The sequence below is a fragment of the Archocentrus centrarchus genome, chromosome 24, assembly GCF_007364275.1.
Source record: "Archocentrus centrarchus isolate MPI-CPG fArcCen1 chromosome 24, fArcCen1, whole genome shotgun sequence".
Classification (NCBI taxonomy): domain Eukaryota; kingdom Metazoa; phylum Chordata; class Actinopteri; order Cichliformes; family Cichlidae; genus Archocentrus; species Archocentrus centrarchus.
In genome coordinates this window covers 8004891-8025169 of record NC_044369.1, presented here as the reverse complement: position 1 = coordinate 8025169, position 20279 = coordinate 8004891, and the positions used below count along the sequence as shown (strand labels likewise).

The 20279-nt window shown below is 40.2% G+C and overlaps 1 protein-coding gene across 2 annotated transcripts in view; it reads left to right on the top strand.

Annotated features, from left to right (window-relative positions):
* The first annotated feature begins 439 nt into the window (after positions 1-439).
* The window catches only part of kif3ca (kinesin family member 3Ca), a 31702-nt gene continuing 11862 nt past the window's right edge, over positions 440-20279 (top strand). For both annotated transcript variants that reach the window (XM_030720893.1, XM_030720894.1), the window contains exon 1: positions 440-2372. In XM_030720893.1, coding sequence (XP_030576753.1) covers positions 963-2372 — 1410 coding nt within the window. In that variant the 5' untranslated portion in view covers positions 440-962. The remainder of the gene's footprint in view (positions 2373-20279) is intronic.

The window sequence follows — 20279 nt, the reverse complement described above, 5'->3', positions numbered from 1 at the left end:
TTTATACCAACATCCCCCCCAAGCTTAATGCACTTAAATGGGAAACTGTGTGGACTATATGTAGGGGCTAGGCCTATAATAATAACCTAAACTATAATTTTAAGAAAACGTTTCAAATTATGGGGGCATCCACTGTGTAAACACACACACACACACACACACACACACACACACACACACACACACACACACACACACACACACACTGGCCACACACTGGTTTAGGTTTTCAACTGTACAAACCACCTACGACCATTTCACGAGTTGGTGGCAGCCTTGGACAAGAATCAAGTCTCTAGTGAGAGAAAACTCAATTTCCCATGATTCTTTGTTCCACTCCGCAGTGATGTGGGGTGTGGTGGTGGTTGAATGACTGTGTATGTGGGGTGGGTAAGGGGGGGGTACAAGAGGGAATCTCTGTCTCTCTGGACGACCGAGAGCTTCAAATCCACCTCGGAGCATCTCTGCGCGGAGGACGGGAGGATGCGTACAGCGATCTGTGGCGGAGCTGCCGGGTGCGCACACCGAGGACGACATGAGTGTGATGTCTGAACTGATTTGTGTCATTACCGGCATTGTTGGATTTTTTTTTTTTCACCGTGTGAATCCGGACGTGTAGCGGGACTGCAATGGAGCGTCGATCCAAAGCGTGAGAGGTGCTGACCGTCCGTCTGCTTGGAGGCTCATTCACACACAATAAGCAAAGGAAACTGGCTGTTACACACAGTGGCAATTCATCATTTGTACTGGTAAATATCTGAGTCTATGCTCTCTGGCTCTGTAGCTGTTTTCCATTGTGATATTATCAAGAAGCCATACTGAATTTTTTATTAATGATTTAAAGAAACACATACAGTTAACGGGCAGGATATATGCTCATTAAAGGCTTCAGAAGGGTTTGTGGACTTGGATAATACACATTTTCCTTTTTTGTTGTTTGCAACGAGTAACAGAAGCCAGTCATGTCAAAGAACAAGAGCAGTGAGTCAGTGAAGGTGGTAGTTCGATGCCGTCCTTTGAGCCGGAAAGAGGAGTCCAGTGGGCCTGCAGGGGGAATAGTGCAGATGGACCTGCGGCTGGGACAGGTAATCCTCAGAAACCCTCGTGCACCACCAAGCGAGCCCCAGAAAACATTCACATTTGATGCAGTGTATGATGCAAACTCCAAACAGCGGGAGCTGTATGATGAGAGCGTGCGGCCACTGATAGATTCAGTGCTGGCGGGGTTTAATGGCACCATATTTGCCTATGGGCAGACAGGAACTGGGAAGACATATACCATGCAGGGAGCATGGCTGGACCCCGAGAAACGAGGTGTGATTCCCAATGCTTTTGACCATGTCTTTACACACATCTCCCGCTCCCAGTCTGACAAGCAATACCTCGTGCGAGCGTCCTACCTCGAGATCTACCTAGAGGAGATTCGGGACCTTCTTGATCCCAACCACACCAATGCCAGAGGTCTGGAGCTCAGAGAGAATCCAGACACTGGGGTGTATGTTCAAGATCTCACATCATGTGTCTGCAAGAGCATCAAAGAGATCGAGGAGGTGATGAATGTGGGCAATCAGGCGAGGGCAGTTGGGGCAACAGACATGAACGAGCATTCGTCCAGGTCCCACGCTTTGTTCTTGATCACAGTGGAGTGCAGTCAGCCTGGACCAGATGGGAGGAAACATATTCGGGTTGGGCGCCTTAACCTTGTGGACCTGGCTGGCAGCGAGCGGCAGGCCAAGACCGGCGTTCAGGGAGAGCGCCTAAAAGAAGCCGCCAAGATCAACCTTTCTTTGTCAGCCCTGGGAAATGTCATCTCCGCATTAGCAGATGGGCGCAGCGGACATGTGCCCTACCGGGACTCCAAGCTGACCCGGCTGTTACAGGACTCTTTGGGTGGAAATGCTAAGACTGTTATGGTTGCCACACTTGGGCCGGCCCCCCAGCACTACGATGAGACTCTCACCACCCTCCGGTATGCCAACCGGGCCAAGAACATCCAGAACCAGCCCAGAGTCAATGAGGACCCCAAAGATGCTCTGCTGCGAGAGTTCCAGAGAGAGATTGCTCGCCTCAGGGCCCAGCTCAACTACAGGAAGTGGAGGAGCAAACAGAAGAATGAGCAGATGGAAGGCGAGAGCTGGGATGGAGACAGAGAGAAAGAGACAGAGGGCGAAGAGGATGAGGAGGTGGAGAAGGAGGCAGAGGAGTACGTAAAGCTGGAGGAGCAGCGGCTGGAGAGGGAGAAGGAGGCCATCAGAGGAGATGAGTACATGGTGGCTGAGGAGAAGCAGAGGCTGCTGGGAGAGAAAGAGAGGATGATGGTGGATCTGAGGAAGGAGCAGGAAGCCACTGAGCAACTGACCGCCAAGTACAAGGTGAGTCCAAAAAGATGTTTTTTTTTTAAACCATCCTGTCTGTCTTTGTTCTTTATTTACTTTCTTTCTTTTTTCATTCATTCTAGACAAACGCACAAAGGACAAAATTTAGTAGTGCATTCAGAGGCCTTAAAAGAAAAGACTGGGACATTAAACAATGAAAACAAATTTTAAAAACAAAAGCTGAAAAGTGTAGGGAGATGATATAACTCCACAGATAATGTTAGATGGTGCTACACTTTGTAATGGTACAGAAATTTACTGGATTAAATTGAAAATACTACAAATATAACAGGTTTGTTGGAAATGTCCCTTTGATCCTTACTTTAAATATCATAAGTCCAAACTGTGACCTTAACCTAAGCCATAATATTTTTCCAAATCTAAACCAGTGCTTTTGTTGCTTAACAAAACTGCAGTCTGTGGTATATGAGTGGTGAAATAATTCACCACACTACCAAACCCTCCAGCATCCAAATCTTTAGCCCTTTAAATGTAGAAAATATTAATTTTGATGACGATTTCATAAGCTGCTGTGAGACTGTGCTGGTCCTCTGCCTTGTAAGCAATCAGATTAGAGTTAATTATTTTTGCACAGACAAACTTGAGGATAATCAACCCAAACTACGGTTTCATAACAAACTTGGCAGGTACAGTAATAAATACCAGGAGATGTTAGCAGAGATCATTAATGGCAAACCGGACTGCTGATACTGCATCAGATAAATACACTGGTGCTTAATCAGTTCACTTTTGTGAAACAATATATATATTTATGTTTTTTAGAATTTGTATTTTAGATATAGCCCAATTACTGTGCATCTGGTAACATTGTGTCAAATAGAAAGCTCAACAGAGCATCTGAAAATCTGATTTAAGAAATGACACTGCCAGTATTTGTAATTTCTGGAATATTTTTCTTGACAAAATGTGAAAAAACTGAGAAGTCTCTGCTATATATTCCCATAACCCAAGCTGACATCTGCAGATGTCCTAGTTTATCCAGCCAACAATCCAAACATCCAAAATATTCAGTTTACTGTCAAGTATAGTGACAGGCATCTTTTTAGCATCTAATTTTCAGGACATGTTGTTGTTGTTGTTGTTGTTGTTGTTGTTGTTGCTATAATATAGCGACACTGATTATTAGATATCAAATTATATGATGAGTAATTTTCTGTAATGACTTTATCAGTGATAGTGTCTGGCAAAATATTGTTCATTCAGTTCCATTACGGAAATATTCAGCAGTAACTGTTCATCATTTATCTACTGACTAATGTATTTATTGATGATTTGTTGCCTTGGTGTACCCCTTTAATATCAGCTACTATCTGAGAAGCTCTGCTGTACATTACCTTCCATTTGATGCATGGAAATATCTACAATGAAAATTCACTCACACATATACCGATTAGTGTTATTGTCCGTGATGGCTAGTTATTATTTCATTATTAGAATACATATGATGATCCAGTGGATCAAATCCAAATGTTCCTGGTTCCTGAATTAAGGGAAATTTTTGAGTCTTTCAGTTTTTTGTAGTGAGGACATTTGTAAAAGAAGAAGCTACTTTCAGCTGCTCCCTTATTCACAAAAAGGTTGCCACAGCGGGCAGCTCTGCATGTTTGATTTGGCAAATGTTTTTAAGCCAGATAATCTTCCTGATGCAACCCCAAATGGACCTGTGTACCTCCTGCCAGGATTGAACCAGGGATCTTTTGCTTATTAGGAAAAATGGGCAAACCACTACACTAATAAGGGCATTTGTAAAAACTTAAGACATTTAATCCAGTCCTCACTCTGGACCACAGCAGCTGCTGATGGATGCTTGTAAGGCTTTAAGGCTTTGTGTTGGGTTTCAGGTTCAGATTGGGTTTGGGTTAAAGTACAACCATTGCCACTTTATTCAAAGCTATTCTTCTTGGTTGCTATGGTGATGCATACCCTCTAATGTGGCTTGACGGCATACGTGTTGCACACATGAAAGATGCTTCCTACTGAAATAGATTCAAAGTATGTAGATGGGTGGCATGCTGTTTGCAGTCGTCAGCCTCACACCAAAAGGGTTCCTGGTTTGAATCCACCACCCGGCGGGGGACTTTTCCTCTCCCTGTGCCTGTGGCTGTTTCTCTCCAGGGACTCCTGCTTCCTCCCATAGTCCAAAGACACATTTTAGGGTAATTGGTGATTGTAAATTGACCATAGGTGTAAATGTGAGGGTGAATGGTTTTCTGTCTCTCTGTCTTAGCCCTGCAATAGACTAATCCATGCTGTACCCTGCCCTGCGTTCAATGACAACTCGAATAAATTTCAGCCCTCCTGTGACCCTGAATTGTATTGTTAGTTAAGAAAACAGATGGGTGAATGGTTTCAAAGCAGTCCTGACTGTCACAAAAATTATTGTCTGCTGGATTAATGCCTGTCAATAAACAGATGCAAATAGGTTGTATCTGTTTTTTTTGTGATTATTTCACGTTTTGTCACGAGGCTGAGCTGATAGGATGCATATCTGTTCTGTATGCTGCGTTACGAAAGATGGCCTGTAGCCTGAGTATACAGTCAAGTTGTTAATGTGTCAATGTGACCTTCAAACAAACAGTTTTGTGTACTCATACTCTGCAGTCTGTATTTTGAAAGTGCTATTATCATGGGTTCCCCTTGAAATATAAAAATTTGTACAATTATTTAGTCTGATATTGCCAATCACACTCCCATCGCTGTAGCCGCCAATCTCCAGAAATGATTTCTGTAGTCTTTTTTTTTTTCTCGATTATAGAGACCCCCTCCAAATCAGGTAGTATTAATCTTGTGTAAAACTGATCAGACCTCTTTAAATCTTCATTTAGGACTGCGGCTATTCAGTGTTTTCCCACCTAGCGCCCTGTATCCACAGTTTGGTTTGGTGTCTCTCATATGTCCCGACAGGCACTGGAGCCACTGAAGCTTAAAATGTCAGCTCTCTCTTTGCTATAATCACACACGCCATCACACAGCCTGCAATCAAAGACTGAGTCAGAGCTGCATTAATTAGTTGCTCTGATTCATGGGCATATCCAGTCAATAAGTCACTCGTGCAGAATGACTGACTGACTGCACTGTATAATATTTTAGCTGCAGCCTCGACCATCCAACATGAGATGCTGCCGGATCGGCTTACTGAACAGCCTGAGGGCACGGAGTGAGGAGGCAAGAGGAGGACAAAGACATTTTCAGTGTTTCTTCTGCAGGAGCAATAAAAGGGCAGTATAATGTGGGTTTGTATTTGAGGAAAAACCCTTCTCGGCTGTTATCAGTTTGTGATGTTCTGTTTATTCTAGGGATAATATTAATGATGTAGTTTGAATTTTTGACATTCCCACTTTCTCTCTGCCTACTAGAGATCCTCTAACAGCTCCCACAGCAGGGGTGTTAACTTCATGCATTCAGCAGTGGGTTAAAAAATATTCAGTGTAGGTGGAAAGAGAGCAGTAAGAGCAGTAGCAGCAATTGGTGAAGTGATATAACGGGGAGAAAGGGTTTTTACAGATTTAAAAAGGTTATAATTAACCTCAAGAATCCAAATACAACTGATGTGCATGGACAAATTGATCTGTTTTGCCTATATATGGATTTCTTACATGTAGACAAAGCAGCTCAAGTCAATATAATAACCATATTGTTGCAAATGTAGGTAAAATCAGCATTGCCCAGTGGTGGCTCTTAAAAAAACAACACCTCATTGTCTGATAAGTTGAGTGAAAGATTTAAAAAACATTTTTTACGTGTACTGCAAATGGGCTTGTATTGTAACAGGCTATATACAGAAGCTGGATGGAGCCACCGTTACCATGAGAATCATTGGTATCCAATATCCAGATTTTGAAGCCCCAATTTTAGCATTATGGCCATTGCCATCTTCAGATTTTGGGAGTCAGAAGTAACCCTATTTGATGAGAAGGTGGAGCTACCTTGGTTAGCAGGCTGCATCCTTAGACAATATATGTGCAACACACTGACATAGATAGCTGCTAATTAATAAAGTAAAATACTTGAATTTCGCTCATTAAAACTGAAGCGTAGACTTCTCGGACTGTCTGTGTCAAATGGAGAACCATATTATTAATCAGATAATTGCAAAACAAAAGGCACCAACAGCACAAAAAATGGTCAAGAGGTGCAGCTCAGTGACTCAGATTAGTGGAGGTGAAGCCTAGCAGGCAGCTAGCGACCGCAGCTGCCTGTGTCGGCACTCAGAGGTAAAGGCGTAAATACTTATTAATGTAAATTATCCTGTCCATAGAGCCCAAGGTTTGGCCTTACAGTTTTTGAACTGCTAATGAATTTTTTTGTATGTTTGTTCACGTGGAAATTTTACAAAATATCCCAGATTAAAGGGGTTAACCGCAGCGTAACCCCGTTAAGAAGTTAATTTGCTTTCAACTTCGGTACAGGAGAAGCAGAATGGACTTCCAGAGTTTTATTTTGTGGAATCAGCTGCACAGGCTTAAAACCAAAGGTCTAAAATCCTTGAAATTGGCTGAAACAGGCAGAGCGCTTATGCTGCACTTTAAGAGCAGTGTAAACATGTTCATTTCTGCCTGATTTCTATTGTTTGGCACTTTGTAAGTGAAAGTCTGAGGTGTGGGAAGTCCCATGAGACACAGCTAAATGTATATAGGCCTACTAATCAGAGTGAGCGCTTTCATTTTCATCTCTGCATGAGGGTCCTCATATTTTTCCTTGTTCTCCAAACAACCATGAGGTCAAATCTGTTTAGTGCTATATTATATGAAACCTACTCTCTGTGCGCACAGTTGAGACTGTCTTTGGCTCTGTCTGTATGTTTGATGGTGACTGGGTGGCTGCTGAATGATGAGAATCAGAAACATCCCTCGGGGAGGAAGATGATTAAGGGTAAGAAGTATTTCCTGCCTTTGATGCAGCAGTCAGAAGGAAACCTGATATAGTCCATAGCAATGTTTGTCATACAAGATGAAGGTTAATTTGTTTGTTCCAACAAACGGTAAAATCTAACAGATAACTGGGGTTATTGCTAAAGTCTGAAAAAAAGAGCTCCATTGTTAACCAAAACTAGTTTAAAAAAACAGCAACATATGAACCACGCTGTTGTACTCGGTCACATAGATTTGTCCTTACCATGAACATAAACACACCCACTGTTGATACCATCAGTTCATGACTGAATGTAATTGTTAAAAAGCCATTTAAGGCATGTGATAATACCACCAAGCCCACATAAAGCGATATTTAACCCATTTTGAAGCCTCAAAAATATATGAAACATTAGAAATGAACAGTTAAAGCTGAACTGAATTATATTCAAATCTGTCAAAATATAACAATCAGGAAAAATCCTGAAAGTGCATCCAGTTTGTATCATTTCACTTGAGATCTCATGAGCTAAAAATTAATTTATGTTATAACTCAGCCTTTGCAGGTGTACCTCATGGACGACCACAACCATAAATCCTTACAAAATAATAAGTAAAGCTACATGAAAATACACCACGGATGTGCTTTTTATTACTAATCCAATCAGCTTTCAACCAATGTCATGGCTTTTGCAGCATCAACAGGTGTTTCCAGTGCAAGAAAGGCCATAATCTCTCCCTGAGCAGAAGTCTCTGTCAAAAAGATATGTAGTGCAGCCTGATTAGATTACACAGTGTGTCAGCTGACGAGATGGTTTTATGGAAATATCTTCTCAATAGCATAAAAGTTTGTACTGATTTAATTAAAGATGTTCCTCTCAAACATATAAACACCCACTTACTTGAAACATTCCATAAAACCACCTTTTGCTTTACTGTATAACACTATATTAATTATATCTGCATTTACATCATCTTTTTCAAGGATTTAATTGGTGAAAATGTTCCCCGGATTATTCAGCACTGATAGTAACCGGTACTTTCAGCCGTAAAGCAGCTGAGTGAATGTAATTATGGAGAATAAATTAGGTGCTATTTGTTGTGTTATTATTTTGTGGTTATTATTTCCAGTAGCTACATCAGATACATCACTGTCTGTATTTCATTTTTACACAAGAGCACAAATCTAATGCTCCCTATATAGATATCATTTGGATAATGGAGACCTGTTTAGCTGATTTGGTTTCATTAAAAATGGATAGTTGCATGAAAGATGAGCAAGGGAGGGTTGTTTGCATGGCAGATTTTTTTATACAAAGGCAATAAAAACCTATTTTATGTAATAACAAAAAATAAAAGAAAATTGTAAAAACATTCAAATATAGATAGAAAATTGTTCTGTTGCTCTATATTGATTAAAAACTAGAAATTATCATGAATTTATTCATCTGATCACCTTGCTTCTTACCCACCTCCAGCACCCTGGCCCAGCTTCCTTCTTATTGGCTTAGGCTGATATTAACCTGCCAATCACACAATGTTGCCTGAAGGTTCAATTTTTCCTTCTGCTATCCTGACCAATGAGAGACAGGTTACTAGGCAGAAAGACAGAGAGACAAGGCAACAGAGGCAGAGATGAGGCAGTGGAAATGCACTCAGGGATAGCCAATTATAGATAAATCAGGTAATAATGCAACAGAGTCCCTATCTGTTCGTGTCTCTGTCTCTCTCACACACACTCATCCTTCCAGTTAAACACACACACAACAAACAGAAGTAGGTCAGGAACCAGCCTTGTGAGGCTGTGTTGGGTCAGCTGGTGCTTCTGCAGGGTGCTGTTAGCTAACTGGCCTCCAAGGTACAGCGCTCCATCTGTGGGTTGTGTTGTGACGTTGGTGAAACTGTTGTAGAGCTGTTGTCTGCACTGCTGGAGGTGCTGCCAGGTTTAATTTACATGGTGATGCCCAGTTAGAACACACGTATTCACAACATGCCAGGTTCGAATTGGACTTTCTGACCTCGAGTCCATGTCATGTTCTTCTTTTCACCATTTTCTGAGGTGGGACTGAGCAGAGTGCAGCTGAACACAGACTCACCACATCAAAAGGCATGTGAAAAAAACTGCAACTTTATGATACGTAAAAGCCGCTAGAAATCAGCAAATGGACGATGATCTTGGGTATGAACGATGGTCAATGTGATCACCAAATGGCTTGACAATGAAGGCAGTTTGCCCATTAATGCGCTGAATCTATATCATTATTATGAGATTAACGCTTGCTCTTCGGCACTCTTTGAAATGTATGAGGGCAGCGGCTGCACATCATCATCATCTCAAAACAAGAGAAAACAGAAGAAGTCTCGCTGTTGGTTTGATTTTAAATTAGAGGTTAATTTGACTCTGCATTTGCTGAAATGCTAGATTATCTTCTCTCCTAAACTTTTTTCCACCATTGATGAAACACTCCACTGTGTGTGGGTGTGCACAGTGAAGAGTGGAGACCAAACAGGCATAAATAGAAAAAAGTGGAAAAGGACAGAGAAATGTTATGATTTAACTCTGATTTAGCTGATATGCATTTACTGATCACAGCTGGCCAATTTATTATGTGAACAAGGCTGTTCTGCTTGAATAGCCTACCTTCTTTCTCTTTATGCTGGAAGTAAGAAATAAACTCCTCCATGTATGTGTCACTCTCAGAGCTAATAAGAGAGCACTGTAATGTTGTGTTGTGGCTAAGGCAGTTGAGCATGTCATCTACTAATTGGAAGACTGGTGGTTTGATCCCTGGCTTCCCCCAACATATACTTGGGCAAGATACTGCAACCCCAGTTGCTCTTGATGCATGCATGATGGCAGGAGGATAAAGCTACCCTAATAGGTGCATATAACCCCATCCACAGGGGGATGATAAGATGAGACTGGCCAACCTTAGTGGATCTTTAATACAGAGACTATTCTGGGCATCTGTCCCTCACAGCTGCACAGCTGCATGTTTAGTATTTTCACTTTTCTGTGACGCTTGTGAACGTCAAAAATCAACAAAAAAGTGTACACAAAATGTTGCACGCAAGCGACTCAAAATTAAAGCTTCTCAGCTGCTTTGTCACAACATTTAACCAGATGTGCATATTTGATTGAATGAATTTTGGTTACACATTAAATAGATTTAATAATAAATGATTAAATGTATAATTTATGCCTTGGATTTAAGTTTCTGTGGGTTAGCAAACAAGATATTAAACCCCTAGTTGCCCCTGATGCATCCATTGGAGTGTGAATGTTAGGAAGTGCTAAGGACTAGATAAAAGTACCGTATGTGTGTGTGATTAGATGAATGAGGAACCATTTTTCCCTAGTGACCGATGGTAGCCAGGAGGTCATTCACCACTCTCTAGGCCTTTCAATTCAATTTTATTTATATTGCACCAAATCACAACAACAGTCGCCTCAATATGCTTTGTATTGTAAAGTACAGAAAACCACAACAATCAGACAACCCCCGTGAGCAAGTACTTGGTGACCGTGGGAAGGAAAAACTCCCTTTTAACAGGAAGAAACCTCCGGCAGAACGAGGCTGAGGGAGGGGCAGCCATCTGCAGCAACTGTTTGGGGGTGAGGGGGGGGACTCATTCATTCAGCCTGCTTGTCCCACACCAACAACTTTCCTTCTTACATTTGATTGCCATAATGTATCTAATGAAGCAGATGTTTTCAAAGTTAAAGGGTGAGAAAACAGCTCTCCTTACTTTGACTTTTTTTTTTTTAAACCTACCTAAGCACACATTGATTCGTGCTGTTATGAAACAGTGAGCTGCTGTTGAGAGCTTCATGCCGAGCAGCAGCTTCTCTTCAGGAGGATGCTGTGTCCGACCCTTCAGTGGACTATTCTTAGATCCAGTTTTCTGGGTCAAAACTGAAGAGGCTCTCTTCTTCCTACTGCCTTTCACATCATCATTTTTTTTTTCTGGCCTTCGTATTTCATGTTTCTGTTAGTTTTTGAAATGTATAAATCTACTTGAATCTGCTTTCATTTTATGTAAAAATACCAGGAAGTTATGTCCACCTTTTATACTGTCTATTGTTTCACCACACAGTGAATGTAAGCAGCACTTCTCAAGTTATGATTGTCTCAAATTTATATAGTTTTTTGTTCTTGCTCCAAATTGAAAGTTTATGATTTGAATTTCTGTATTTTTATGACTCACAACCTAATGAAGCTTGTGTCTGAAAGCCCAAAATGGATATTAAAGGATTCTTATGGTGACATTATTTCCATAACTGCTTTTTCCAAAGTCAAGCAAACTTTGAGCCGCAATTAAATCTTGATTAAACGTTCCTTTTCTTTAGTTTCTTTCTGTACTGCTCTCTTCCCTGTAAATTTCCCTTTGACTGTGAGAGCTCTAAGTCCTGTACAAAAATCTTAATCCCTAATTCCTAACCCTATAATGTCAGAATATCTGATGTTCAAAGTTAATATTCAAACTAACACATACCAAAAACTATGAAACCATTTTTCTTTTCTATGAATAAAATACCTTTACCTTTCTCCAAAACACATAAGGTAAGTTTTAGACATAGCATGGGTTAGACCTCAAACTAAGTTCATACAGCAGTGATTATTTCACTGCCTCATCTGCTGGTTCAGCTGGTAATTTTCTGCATGCTGCTTTCTCTGAAAAGCGGTGCAGCAAATAGGACAATTACATGCATCTCCATTTCAGTGTGTGAAGTTTCCATTTAAAGAAATCACCACCAGTAACTGCAAATTCAGAGCAAACTGCAGTTTTTGCCTGTGTTAACAGAAAATTTTATTAGCACAGTCTGCTCTCAAGAGTGTGAATCCACTAAGCTGAATCTCAGAATAAAAAGTCTTCCATGGCAAGCTGCCCAGATAAAGTCTGTGATGGGAAACACTGGGCTCTTTCTCTGTTGGCACTTGATCTTTTGAGTCCTTTTGTAGGAAAACTAAAATAGACTTTGCATCATCAGGCTTTGCAGGAAACAGTGGAGGACAACTTGGCCTGAAGCAGGATAATAATTGAAACTCGTATCACGTGCTTCCTAGCTCAGTGTTCACATAGGCATGAGCTAATTTATCCCATTACGGATCTTTCACTCTGTCTTTTGTTATCACAGGAAATTGATGTGCATTAAGTTTTTCCTCCATCCTGCCAGCTGAAGTTCAGCCAATCAGAGCGCGTGGTCAACAACAATACCAGCTCCCTCATGGGGCCTGTCATCAGGATAGCGCACACACATAGATACATGCGCATACACACACTGTATGTACATATCAGCTTTCCACAGTATCCGCTTAAGCATGAAAGATGTATTTTACACACAAACACACATATGCAGCTTTATGGACAGAATAATGGTGTTTCCTGTTTATAAAGCTGCCTTCCTGTCAAATTAGAGGAAAAAACCTGAATAGACAGACAGAGGCCTGTGTGTGTGTGTGTGTGTGTGTGTGTGTGTGTGTGTGTGTGTGTGTGTGTGTGTGTGTGTGTGTGTGTGTGTGTGTGTGTGTGTGTCTCTGATAACTGAACAAGCTCATCGCTGCTCTCCATCTTTCAGCGTGGAAGGCTGCATCACTGAAATATTGATGAATCAACTCTGTGTGTGCCCATGTGTGTCCATGTGTGTTTGGCAACATGAAGTCGGTATGTGTGTCATGAGATCACTAGAGAGGGGGAGAGAAAGATATGTCTGCACATAAACATCTTGCACGGCACAGAAAGTGAAAATGGCAATGTAAGATATACCAGATATGTACTATTTTGCTAATACAATGTTGCACTTCATGAGGCATTTAAATAATAAATGTAGAGCATCAACTTCTGGTGGGACAGGGAGCAAGCATGGGCATCTGAGTTGTGAGCTCTGATACGCCAACAAGAAATCCCGGCACAACTCGTGACCTGACTATAAAATGACCTCAAACTGAGAATTATGACTGGAGGCTTAACGAAAATAAATAAAAAAGAAACCCAAACTCCCAAAGCAAGGTAACCAATACCACAATGGAACAGGGCAGACCAGCACCAGTCGCTAGCACAGCTACCTCCAAGAGTAGCCTGCAGGTAATCAAACAAATACAGGCCCTACAGCGGGGCTCATGAAATACATTTGTCCAAGGTTTAGAATTTTTCTTGGAGACACTGTGAGGGCCACATGCTCTGGTAAAGTAAAGTAAACTAAAATTAATATTGTATCCTAAGTAATATATTATCATTTGATATATAACCACCCAAATGAAAGAAGATATCACTGAGCTCAGAGAGGGCATTGACCAGAAGTTTGCACGCACCAAGGAAATACAGGCGTGGAGTCTTAAAACAAACGGTGCTTTACAAGAATTAATACAGAACCAGGAATTGATAATGGCCATATTAGACGACTTGAAGCTAAGATCCAGATGAAGCAACATACGGATCTCTGTATTTCCAGAGGACGCAGAATCAAAGAGTGACCGGGTAGCAAAGTTTGTGGACAAATGGCTCAAAGAGGAATTCTCAATTGATTCGGACCTCCAGATTCAACGCGCACACCGGGCACCCAGTCTAACCCAGTAAATTCCTTTTTTTACACAGTGGATTCAAGCACTGGATAAATTCAGCGAGTTTTCTGGATATATAACGTAAATATCCAGAAAACTCAAATTCTTCAACTGCTTACCAGACCGGAAACTTAAGGAATTTAAAATTAATTGGGGAGCTAAACCACTCAAATATCTGGGTGTAACTCTAAATAAAAATTCATCAAAACTATACAAATCCAACTATGACCACACAAATACTAATGTAGGAAAAGACATTGATAGATGGTCTACCTACTTCTTTGGATTAAATGATAGAATTAACGTGATTAAGATGAATATTCTGCCATGCCTATTATATTTATTTGCATCACTGCCAATAGAAATACCACAAATCTAATTCCAAAAATGGGATAAGCTTGTTTCTAGATTAATATGGGAAGGAAGGCGACCTAGAATCCACTATGCTACAGTGCAGCTACCTAAAGACAGGGGGGCTATGGCACTCCCAAATTTATAGGAGTATTTCCATGCAGCTCACCTGCACTACCTTGTCTGTTGATGTGATGCGAGTTGTGTTGCACGATGAAAAGAAATCGAAACCTGATCCAAACAATAACTGGAGAGACAGAGTAGAAGTTATAAGAATTAAAGTAAGGACCCTAACCCAACAGAATGAATTTAGACCAGGCAAATTTGACTCAAATTTTAAGAAACGGGCAGGAAAAGGTATTATAGTTATATGTACACTTATTAAAAAAGGTCAGATGCAGAGTTTTCAATACCTGAACAACAGGTATAATCTTACAAACTAGGATTTCTTTAGATATCTACAGATACAGGATTGTTATATAAACTGTTTAAGGATAAATGAGGACAAAATGCATCCAATTCTAAAGATATTTGTACTCTCTTATCAAGAAGCAGTCCCCAGACTGGCATTAACCCATGTACCTCATTCTTATGGAAGCTAGAAAATGCTCAACTTTATATGTGAAAAATAAATGGGAGCAGGAGGAGGGTGAGGAAATGCCAGAGGAGGTGTGGTACGAGATGTGGGCAGCACATCACTCTGCGACACAGTCACTGAAATGGATGGAATTTAGTTGGAAGAAACAGATGGCCATGAAACAGCCATGCTGGAGACTATGTGATCACATGAAACCAAACCATACTCATATTTTTTGGTCATGTAGGAAAATAATACCCTTCTGGGATGTTATTCACTCAGCTGTTGTTGGAATACTTGGTTATGCAATTCCACAATCATTCCAGATCTTATATTTGGGTCATCTTAAGGAATATGTGCACCCAAGGGACCAATTCAAGGTTCTCCAGGCAGCAGTAAAGAAAGCAATAACTTAAAACTGGCTAGACTGAACAACCATGGACATTGGACGACTGCTATCAAAGAGATTTTTATGATGGAGAAACTCACAGACAGACTGAGAAGGAAGGAAGAAAACTTTTTACAAGACTGGGACAAATGGTTAACATACAAACGAAGAAAGGATATAAGTAATTCAAATTACACAGTAGGGCAGAAAAGCTCTGACGCTGCTGGCTTGGGTTTGTAAATGTTCATGTATAAACTATGCAAATACAAAAACTTTAATTAAAAGGTTTAGGTGAAAAACGAATTAATGTAAACAGTTTTATATAAACCATGTAAAAACAGCTAAGGTCTAAAACAGACCGCTACATGCATTTGCTTTTTAATTTTTATTTTAACAAATGCACTTAGTTTATGCCAGCATCAGCTCATAGTGTCGTGGTTAACACATCCGCTTGGCAAGTGGAAGGTTGCTGGTTTGTTTCCAGCCAGAGACACAGATCCTCTTTGGGGTTGTGTCAGGAAGGGCATCAGCCGAGCTGCAGACAGGTGTGCATGCGCAAGTCATGCTTCCTGCTCTTTCAGTTGTCTATCAGTGCAGAAGCGTAGTGATATATGTGTATACATAGTAAAATATTTCGAAGATGCAGCTGGCAACCATTTTGCCTAGCAGAAAAAACTTTTATACTCTTTCATGTAGCTGAATCATAAGAGAGTGTATTGATATACTAACAGAGATATAATATGTAACTAGTGAGCCCTATTAGTGCCACTGGTAGGAGGGTTTTAGACTTGCTTAAGATGAGTATCTGAAGAGTAAATATGAAGTTACACCAACTGGAAGAAACAGCTAGTAGTACCACAGTCCTCAGGAAAAGTACCACTAAAGCTCACTCATGAACACATTATTTAGCTTTTAATAAATTAAAAAAGGGGAAAAAAGTATTTTTCTTAAGCAAAGCTGGAGCTTCATATTTATCAGGAGAGATTTTCTTATTTGCCCTAAGCAGGAATCCAAATAAGCATTTTTCTCAAAATGCTGAACTGTTGCTTTAATCTTCCTCCAAAAACATGCTGCAGCTTTCACCAGGAAAGAAATGCCACGATTAGTTTGTTACACTCCTCCTGATACAGGGTGGCAGATACATCTTACACAATTTTACAGTTCAAACATCTTTATCATCACACTCTTTGCTCCTAATAAATCCTATATTTAAAAGTTGGGTTTGACAGTGGACAGTGTTTTTTTTGTTTTTTTAAAAATTATCTACTATAATATATTAACAAATAGGACATTTTTGCTTCATGCTTTGATAACTGTTGAGGAAAATTATTTCTCAGATATGAATGTCTGTGGCTTTTATTATGAAATTTTATTGCCTAAACTGTCAAATAAAAAAAATGGATTTGCATTTGTGTCTGTATTCCAGCAAAATAAACTTTGGTGGGTTATGTTCTGCTGATTGCATGGCATTTACTGGATTTGCCTCCTCCTGTTGGATGCAGATGATGACGGATGGAGAACAAACTGTAATGAGATTTGAGGCTTCACGTCATGGCTGTTTAAGTGGTTTTTGCATCGACCAGTACTAATGTGAAACAGATTCTCAGAGATGTCCTGACCTTTGCTCTCCCTTCATTCTAACCTTTTGTTTTTCATGCTCAGTGTCTTTTTCTTTTAGCGTTTCTTTTCTCCTGCTTGTGTGTCTGCCCAGGAAGCTTTCTGTCTCTCTGCTGCATAGTGAGACCTGTTGTCGTCACGTTGTATTTATAGCCCGGTCGCTCCCAGCAGGCCTCGGCCTCACTGTGGTTGGCTGGCTGATGCCGACGAGCCAGCTCAATGTGCAACACTTCCCATTCTCTTTGCTTTCCCATCAGCAAATGGATCAGTCACAGCCAGAAGAATTTGAGCACGCACTTATGGCCAGATTATATATCCATAAACAAGTATGCAGGCTGGCTCTCTCTCCCACACACACTCTCAATGTAATGCATTTATAAATGCTTGTTTTTTTCCTTCTTTAGCATCCTCCTCCTGCAGACTCCACTGCTTTCTGCAATGTTTCATTTAAATTCAGCAGTTTCTGGCAATCTTTCTGACAGATAAACCAGCAAACTATCAGCATGAAAAACGTTGCATCATTATTGTGGAAATTAAAATTTAAGCTTCAGAACCAGATATATTTTTTCCCTTCACGTTTGCCTTTGTTGTCAGAACTAAGCAACAACCTTCAGAGCTGAAAATTTAAGTCACTGCCGTTCCTCTATTGGCCACTTGAGGCTGGCTCCCAAAGCAACTCAATCCCCACAGACTCCCATAAAATGACCAAAATTACGGCATAAAAAAAAAAACATGTTTACAGCCTGGTACAAATAACGGTTTCAGTTTTTGGAGTTAATTTCTCCTTGATGAAACCTGTAAGAGACGTTTGAAATAATTTGGTTGTTTAATGTTTCAGTCAGTAAAAGTTAAAGGCACAGAGTTTTATAGAAAGGTTTATAATTATAATATAATGTGTGTTTGCTTGTATTACTCGAGGGACATAAATCTGAATCTGTTTACAGTTTGATGTAATTTCATCATCTTTTAATTTTGGGACAAAGATCTGACTTAAGGTTAGTGTAAGGTTAGCTTTCAGCTTAGGTTAGGCACATTGTGTTTATGGCTATGGTTAGAAATGAGTGTAAGTCAATATGATGCCCTTTAGATTGATGGAAAGATTTTATGTCTGAGACTGAAACCTTGATCTGCCTGGATGTCTGGAAACAGAATCATGACTTCAGTGACTCCAGTGAGTCGACTGTCATCTGAGTGGAGGTCATTTGGACTCTATCCTGAGTCATCCCCCCCCCCCCCCACCTCCTCTTCTTGTTTTCCTGCCTTCTTTAAATCATCACCCTTTGTTGCACCAGCTTGAATCAGAAAAGTTAACTGAAAGATTTGAAAGATAGTGTTTTTAACCTTAACTGACTTTCCTTTCTTATGCTTTAAATTACTTTTGCAGACAAATATATAGTGATTTAATGAACGTGCTGCAAATGTTGAAAGGTTTGGTCAAAAGATACTGACTGCAGTGTTAAGCAGTGAAGGGATTACTTGTGAAGATATGCCTATTCATGAAAAGATTGACATTGCTCTCTAGTCTCTACAGGGAGCTGTTTGTGGATGGATTCAATAAATTAGATGGGAAATGCTAATTTGTGAGTTTTAGAGGTTTTAGTAGTTTAGCTGTTTCCTTCTACTGATTGAACACTAAGCTAATCCTTATTGTTCACACAGGAGCTGCATTGACCTCATATTAATCGGTGTAGCTCCCAAATAATTCTAGACAAGAGAAGTGGCCGAGTGATGTCCTTGTTTTAGGACTCATCCCTAAACCTCTATTACAGTTTTTTGTTTTTTTTTCCCCAGTGGTTTTTGTATTAAAAGTGGTATGAAATGTTAACAATCAGATGCTAACCTGTTAACATGAAATTTGCTGCTGGAAGTTCCTTATGCAGCATTCACGCCATGAATGAGAAAGTTATGAGAGAAAATCGTGATCTGATAACTGAGATTGCAGTTGTTATCTTCTTGTGATGATAGAAAGAGATAAATGTTAGCTACATGTCTTCAAGAGACACTATGATAACTAACACACAAATTAGTCACCCTGTAGTAACAAGTAGAATTTGAAGAAATGTTGAATAACTACTGCAGAGCTGGACATGAGAGGGTTGAAAATGCTGTAGTTGCAAGTATAGTATTATATTTAGACTATTAACCTTTAGCTCATTACACTGTAAAACAGACTCTGGCTCCGGGTTTTTTGGCATGAACATCCTGTTTTTACTGAGACACTGAGAGGTGGACTTGCTGGTGTGTTATGGAACATTGTCCTGCTGCATAATACAAGTAAGCTTGAGCTTCAGGGCACAAACTGATGGCCGGACATTTTTCTTCTGGATTTTCTGGTAGGGAGCAGAATTTATGGTTTCATCAGTCCAGATCCTGAAGCAGCAAAGCAGCCCCAGACCATCACACCACCACCACCATGTTTGATTGTTGGTGTGATGTTCTTTTTATGAAATGCTGTGTTAGCCTCACACCAGATGTAAAGGACTCGGACCTTCCAAAAAAAAGTTCACATTTTTTCTCGTTAATCCACAAAACATTTTCCCAGGAGTACTGGAGATTATGAGCAGTTTTTTTTTCTTCAAATTGTGAAAAATGATCACACCCCAATGAAAAAGGGTTTCATTGGTCTGTAATGAGTTTTTTTTTTTCTGCACTTTAAGTTTAATTTTAATTTAATGCTGGAAATCAGTGCAGAAGAAATACACTTGTTTCCTGACAGTGTTTGCAGGCTGTTTGTATTTAGGCTAACCAGCATTTATGCACAGTACACAACAACATTGTTCTAATTTAATTGGATGTTGTTATATTTGTGAATGGATGTAACTGGGGTTTGACACAGTTTCATGAACCCGCTGAGGCTCACAGGGAGCTGTTTATAATCAAAGTGGCAATAGACAGCAATTCACAACAAACCCCCTCCCCCAGCGACCAATTGTAAAGACTGCCTTCCACTGTCAAAAATCTTCTTGTATTAGGCTAACAAGCAGATAATAGGTTTTGATACTTGATCAGTGATCTGAATGTAACTTCTGAACGCTCTCGAGACCTGCAGCCCTCACCATCCAGTGAAGGTCCAATCCCAGGTTCATGCTTGTTTTAATTACAGTCTCCTTCTTTTCTGTACAGAGTAATTGTTATTTTTTTTGTTGGTTTATAATGTTTTTAATTGTAAGTGACGTGGCTCTAAGATTTCTTGACACCAGTGGTATTTGTCAAAGTTAAGAAGGGTTAGTGTGTAATTATTGGGAGTAAAGAAAGGTGGATATTGGATAGATATGCTCCCTGAGCGACCGTATAATATATTGACATGAACTGTGGATGAATTAAATGTCCAAGCACCCTCTGGAAGCACTTTGAGGATCCTGGATTTGGATTTAAAAGTTTTCGCCACTTTAAGTTAAAACATGTTTTGTTTTTTCTAGATTAGTACAAAATGTATGAGACAGGCTCCTAGTGGAGTAAACGTGAAGCTTTGAGTTAAAGTGTCAAGTTGCCATTTAAGTAACCAACATTTCACAGGCTACATTATAAAGCCTGTGT